The 7,160-nt window shown below is 33.6% G+C and overlaps 1 protein-coding gene across 1 annotated transcript in view; it reads right to left on the minus strand.

Moving 5' to 3' along the window:
* The window catches only part of LOC103604634 (ribosome production factor 2 homolog), a gene marked incomplete at its 3' end in the record, with an annotated part of 20,052 nt that overhangs the window by 4,063 nt on the left and 8,829 nt on the right, over positions 1-7,160 (minus strand). The window contains exons 4-6 of the mRNA XM_008589210.1: positions 4,286-4,325; positions 1,919-2,000; positions 921-997 (exon numbers count right to left, since the gene is read on the minus strand). Of these exons, the coding sequence (XP_008587432.1) occupies positions 921-997; positions 1,919-2,000; positions 4,286-4,325 (199 nt within the window). The remainder of the gene's footprint in view (positions 1-920; positions 998-1,918; positions 2,001-4,285; positions 4,326-7,160) is intronic.

Raw genomic sequence — 7,160 nt, forward strand, 5'->3', positions numbered from 1 at the left:
GCGCCGCCGCGCTTCCCAAGCGGCGCACTATCCAGTGCGCCACCGGGCCGGCCCTTCCATGGACTTTTTGATAAACCCTCATATGCGTGACTCTAGATCACCAATGAAACCCCTCTGGGCCTCAATCTCCAAATCTACACAATAGGAAAAATTATTTTGGCCTTACACAGGGTGGCTATGAAGTCTAAGTGAAATAATGTATATGATGTGATAGATTAAGCCCAGAAGCAAAGTTCTGAGGAAGCAGGAGCCCAATATGTACCCAGGAGCAGAGTTAGGACACTCTTCCTGCCTTTCTAAGACTATTTTTACTACTATTTACTACTTTCTATTTCATAATCCCATTCAAACAAAGTAGACACAAAGATGTAAGTCCCCAAGGGGGATTAAGCTAGCAATTACATGGCTAGTAGCCAAAATACCATAGGATCTGCCAGGGTTTCCTCAGTTTAGAATAGGGCTCAATTTGAAAATTCTACTGATATTTCTACGGTTCCATAAAATAGGTGCTACGATAACTCAAAGGGAGGAGAGCATTTAAAGTATGGGCCTACACAAGAATTAGTACCCACAGTCTGAAGTCTAATTGCCACAAGATCCATATACGTGTTATATGCTATAAATATATTCCTCTTTTTAAAATAAAGGCAACATTCCCATACTGGCCAGCCACCTAAATAAATAAATAAATGAGTAAATAAAGTAAAGGCAATGGATCCCCTTAACGGCCCAGCTGCCAAGAAAAAAAAAAAAAAAAGTAAAGGCAAAATAAAATTGTATTTTTATCTTAGAGCACGCCAGAATAAAAATACAAAGTTCTTTATCTACAAAACTCTATCAATACTCTTCACCACAAAATGTCACTATTGGCCAGGAGCTGTATTACAAAATGCTTTTTATTCTTATGATCAGTGTCTTACCTTAATATCTTTTAGAGAGACAAAATTCTCAATACCTAATTCAATCATATCCAGCACATGGTAGTCATACATACGACCTAGGAGGAAAATGTATTTTTAAGCATGTATTTTTTCCCAAACAGCCAGCTTATATGTACCCACTTCTCTGCATATTCAAAATGTCCTATTATCTACCTATTTTCTTTTCTGCCTATATCCTCCCCCTCAAAAAACATGTCCACTGTTTCTTATATTTTCAAATCTAAAAGTGATTGCTAGAATATTAGTCATGGAAAGCATCTTAGAGATCTTTTATCTCAACTCCTTTATTTTATAGAAGAATTAATGAAGGCCCATAGAGGGTAAAGGGCTTGCCTAAGCCAGTGAGCATGCCAGAGCAAATCTCAATACACTGAGGCAAAGGATCTTCTTCAAATGTATTTATTCGACAGATATTAATTAAGGAAGGGTTTATTTATGTAGGTAGATATGCTACTTTGTTTTTTTCTAATTCAAATACTGATTTAGTACATATATATATTTCCTATTAGAAAAATATTTACAACTTGAGATAGGGTAATTTTTTTTTCTCAATTCCAGTGGATCCATGATAGGTGGGAGCTCAGTGACACTCAATACAAGTACAAGGTAACCGTATTACATCTAAAAGTGAGTAAGTGGGGATGCTGAGAGTCCCAAGAGGCCACACTTCCTGAACTTGTTTCCAAGAGAGATAGAAGGCAATGGCATTCTAAGAAACATTAATAATTGAGGAACCCCTTCCCGTTCCTTCTTTCTTATGTTACTTCCCTGTATTGGTAGGGTAATATTTATATGTCCCATTCATTACCAGGAGACTGGTAGATAAAAATAATTTTATTCAATGTCACAAAGTCAAAAAAGAAAACAAAAGACTAGTTAAGAGCTTACTGGTTACTCCTGAATCCTCAATACTATCAGTTAATCTGAGCCACAGGGCTGACTCTACAAATAGACATTAAAAAGTAAATGAAACTTACCTATTACCAGATTATTTGGCCGCTTCTTATTATGGGAGCCAAACATGAATAAAGAACAATCTGACTTCTTTGAAAAAAATTCCTATAAAACCAAAGAAATCCCATTCAGTCAATGCATAAATGTAAGAACCTTAAGAATCTTAAAAGAAAAACAAGTACGTCAGTAGTGGAATTTATTGAAGACTTAATGAACTACATTGGAATATACAGAGGAAAAGTATTTTATTTCTAGCTTTTTACTTCAAATTTTCTGATTTGGGGTACCTGAGGAAATGATCTACATTTCAAAACTAAAAATGTATGACAACTACTAGGTTAATAAGTAAAATGAGACCATTTGTTTTCAGTTATGCAGTCATTTTGGAACAGCATGCCAAGTGTTTCAGTTGCCAAATCCCTTAACTCAAAGGACATTGTTACTATTATCAATGCCACATCTTAGCATACATTTAAAACATACATGATTATATAGAGCACCTACATGAATTTATCAGTATGGTGTTTTGGATGTTTATAATTGGATTCAAGAGTTTACAATGTGTACTATATCTGCAAAAAGCAAGATAGTAAATATTTTAGGCTTTTTATGTNCTTAATGAACTACATTGGAATATACAGAGGAAAAGTATTTTATTTCTAGCTTTTTACTTCAAATTTTCTGATTTGGGGTACCTGAGGAAATGATCTACATTTCAAAACTAAAAATGTATGACAACTACTAGGTTAATAAGTAAAATGAGACCATTTGTTTTCAGTTATGCAGTCATTTTGGAACAGCATGCCAAGTGTTTCAGTTGCCAAATCCCTTAACTCAAAGGACATTGTTACTATTATCAATGCCACATCTTAGCATACATTTAAAACATAGATGATTGTATAGAGCACCTACATGAATTTATCAGTATGGTGTTTTGGATGTTTATAATTGGATTCAAGAGTTTACAATGTGTACTATATCTGCAAAAAGCAAGATAGTAAATATTTTAGGCTTTTTATGTCCTTTTTTTTCCCCTCACAACTCTGTAAAAATGTAAAAACCATTCTTAGCTCATGGGGCTCACACAAGCAAGAATTTGGTCCACAGAAAGTATAATCTTATTTTTACCAGCCCCTGTTCTAAAGTACCAAAGCACATTTCCAAGATTGTAGTGAAGGAAATGTGTGATAGAGGACAGTCAGGAGGAGCAAATCAACCACATTTCCAATACAACTACTCTTTCCATAGCCATTTTGAGCTCTGGAGGTCTGAGATTTATTACGGTCAATGAAATATATCCATGTCTGGAGGAAAGAGATCAAAGAGAGGGAATGTCACAACTTCAAGAGTAAGAAAAGCTGTCATATCAACACTGGACTGAAAAAGAAGTAGAGTGCTACCAATTTCAAAGCATAAAACTGCTACAAAGTGGTCATCCAAATAAAAGCATTATGGTGTCACAAAACAAAACTAGCCCTTGAATAAGCAGTGTATGAATGAGATCAAATTCTGAGATAAATCCTATATTGTTACTTTCATGGTCTCTTCAACAAATGACTGAAAAACATGAGACAAATGAAACTAATTTGTAAAAAACAACAAAATTTATTTTGCTGATATTTTTAATATATTTTCACTGCAATTAGTTACTGCATTAGGATAAGATGTTCAATTTTAGTCTAATCATTAAGATTCTATTCAAAAGTTTTCTTTTAAATTAACTAACTTAAGAAAAAATAAATAATGGATTCCTGTTAAGAAAACATAATCACACTCTTATTTTTTAAGTCAATTTAAATAGTTTAAATCACTTGTTCCCTTAAGATTTTTCTTAAGAAACCAAAATCATCACATACTCAAAGTCCAGTTAGCTATATTACCATTAGCTACATTATCTTTTATCTTCTGATTCCATCCACTAGACTTTTTCATTTAGTTGCAGTTGACAATACACTCGAACAGGAATATAATTAACTCTAGGAAAGCCACTGACAACTGTTAGCAATAATTCAGGTAGTGTTCCTTGTTCTAAAAATACCCAAAAACAAGTTAGATTTTTAAAACTCAAAGGCTTTATAAAAATAGATCTATAACAAGCATTTTTTGACAATTTACAATAAATTATGCAGTTAAAATGTAATTCAATTTTTAAAAATTCTATCAATATACTTGCAAGCAATGAATAATACATTTATTAGCCATAGTGAAATGTAAGATCTATAGGTATATTTTTGAAAGCATAAAGGTCTTATTTCCCCTCCATTTTACACTAAAATTCTCTCATATGAAGATTTCTAATTCCAAAAATCACATATCAGGAGCATAACAACATGAATTAGTTTGAATGATCACTTATATGCTCTCTTGAATCAGAGGATTCTTATACTTACCAGCGATGTCTGATCCTCAAATGGTCTCGTAATATTTTTCCTAAGAATATTAAAAAAGTGACCCCAATTTTAATAATTTCAATAAGTAAATTCAATTAAGTAATATATTAAGTAAAGTATAATTTTATATTCAATGATTTAAAAACCCTGAATGGATATTCATTCATTCAGATATTTATTTAGTGCCTATTAGAGGCATTATTCTAGAAGCTAGGGATACTAAAATACTATGTCAAACAAGATGTTTACTTTCATGGAGCATAAATTCTAGTGGAAAAATGAATAATTTCAAAAAGTATTCACAGCTGTGACAAAAAAGAAATAGGATATTGCATCAGTGTAGAGTGAAAAATGACTATTTGAGCTGAGACCTGATTAACGAGCTAGTCATGGAAAAGTTTTGAAGTTAGGAGGGAACAGAATGAGCAAAGATTCTGAGAGAAATAAGCTCAGACTATTCTAGAAACAAAAAGAAGGCAAGTGTCCTGGAGCTTAGTGAGTAAAGGGGATAATGGTGGGGTATGAGTTCAAAGATGTAGACACAGCCCAGGTTATGTAAGGCCTTATTGGTCAAGGTAAGGAATGCAGATAACATATCAGAAGAGTAACGGGAAACATTGGAGGGTTTTAGGCAGGAAAGTGATGTGACAGATTTAAATTTTCCTTTTAAAGGATCTCTCTGTCTGCTATGTGAGAATGGGCTGTACTCCAGCAAGAGTGAAAGGACCCAGTAAGGAGCTATCACAGTACTCCAGGAGAGGAAGAAAAAAATAATGTATTGGACCAGGAATAGTAGAGGTGGAGCTGAAGTAGTGGGCAGAGAAATGTAGAACATGCTATCTTTCATACAAAAAGGGGGAGAAATAAGAAAATATATATTTATTTGCTTAAATATGCCTAAAGAAATTCTGATGGGATATATAAGAAACTAATAACAGTGGTTATTCCAGAAAGAGTATGTGTGTTTATATTTTCACTGTATTCCTGATTTTTAATCATGTAAATAAAGTATTTATGGAATGGTTCGTAATTTTTAAGAATTTAAAGAGAAACAAAATCACATATGATCTCAATTTTATTTAAAAGAATAAAATAATGTATAGTCATAGAAAATATACTGGGAAAATATATGTCAAAATGTTCACATTGCTTATCTATCTAAATAACCTAAGGGTGACTATTTACTCCTTTAAGCATTATGGCAATTATCTAAGATACATATCAGGGACTGGCCAGATAGCTCACTTGGGAGAGCATGGTGCTGGTAACAACAATGTCAAGGGTTCTGATCCCCTCACAAGCCCCCCACCAAAAAAAAAAAAAAAAAAAGATACAAATGTATTACTTCTATAATCAGTTAAAAAAAAAAAAAAGTGTTTTAAAAAATCTGTACAAAGGCGAACAAGCCAGGAAAAAGTATTGCAGCATTTATGATCAATAGCTAACAGCAATTCACAAATAAGGAAAGATGAGCTGCTGAAAACTAGAAAATGCAAGTTAAACAAAATATGTTTTCACTTCTTAATTTTAAAAAATAAACCTAAAGTAGGTAAAACCCATGAAATGTATATTGCTTTCTGCCAAAAAGACAAACTTTTCAAAGTGCAATATTGTTAATATACTATATTGGGCATAAAGCTGTACCCAATAAACCCACTTTTAGGAATTTCATGTAGAAAATAATTTAAAAGGATATCTCATTTGTGTAAAAATGGCCATTTTAGCATTATTTATAAAAACAAAAAAGTGAAAAACCTAATTTCCCCCAAATTAAGGAGTAGTTAAGTAAATTTTAGTATAACTGTTTAATATAAATTATACTGGCATTAAAAAAAAAACTACTTTGGTGCAGCCATTATGGATAACAACATTTCCTAAAGAAATTAAAAACAGAACTACCATATGACCCAGTATACCCTCTTCTGTGTATATACCCTAAAGAAATGAAATCAATACCTCATAAAAATATCTGCACTCCCATGTTAATTGCAGCATTATTCACAACAGCCAACATATGGAAGCCCTAAGTGTCCATCAATAGACGAATGGATAAAGAAACTGTGGTGTGTATATATAACACACACACACACACACACACACTGCAGTATTATTCAGCCTTTAAAAAAGGAGGAGATCCTGCCATCTGCCACAACATGGATTGATCTGGAGGACATTATGCTAAGTGACATAAGTCAGACACAGAAAAAAAATACTGCATGATCTCACTTATATGTGGAATCTTTAAAAAAAAAAGTCAAATATATAGATAGAGAATAAAACAGTAGCTAACAGGGTCAGGAGGGTTAGGAAACGGGGAGATATAGGTCAGAGTGTACAAAGCAACAAATATGTAGGATGAACAAATACAAAGACCTAATGCACAACATGAAGACTACAGTTAATAATAGTGTAATACCGTATTCAGGACTTTTTCTAAATAAGTAGGTTATAGTTTACTTGACATGGGGGGAAAATGGGTAACTGTGTAAGATGATGGATATGTTAATTTGTTCAACTACAGTAACCATTTTACTATGTATGCATCTTGTAACATCATGTTGTATGCTTAAAATATATGCAATAAAATTTATTTTTATTTTTTATTTATTTATTTATTTATTTTTTGTCTTTTTTCCGTGTCCGGCAACGGATCGCAACCCTCAGTGTTGCCCCCGTACCGGACCGGGGACCGGCAACGGGATTGCAACCCTCGGTGTTGCTCCCATGCCTCGCTCAGCCAGTGAGCGGGAACCGGTCTGTATGTGGGATCCAAACCCTCGGGGGGAGCGCCGCCGCACTCCCAAGCGGCGCACTTATCCAGTGCGCCACCGGGCCGGCCCTATTTTTATTTTTCAGATAATTTATTATAAATGCA

The sequence above is a fragment of the Galeopterus variegatus genome, unplaced genomic scaffold (genome assembly GCF_000696425.1).
Source record: "Galeopterus variegatus unplaced genomic scaffold, G_variegatus-3.0.2 Scaffold5296, whole genome shotgun sequence".
NCBI classification, from domain to species: Eukaryota; Metazoa; Chordata; class Mammalia; order Dermoptera; family Cynocephalidae; genus Galeopterus; species Galeopterus variegatus.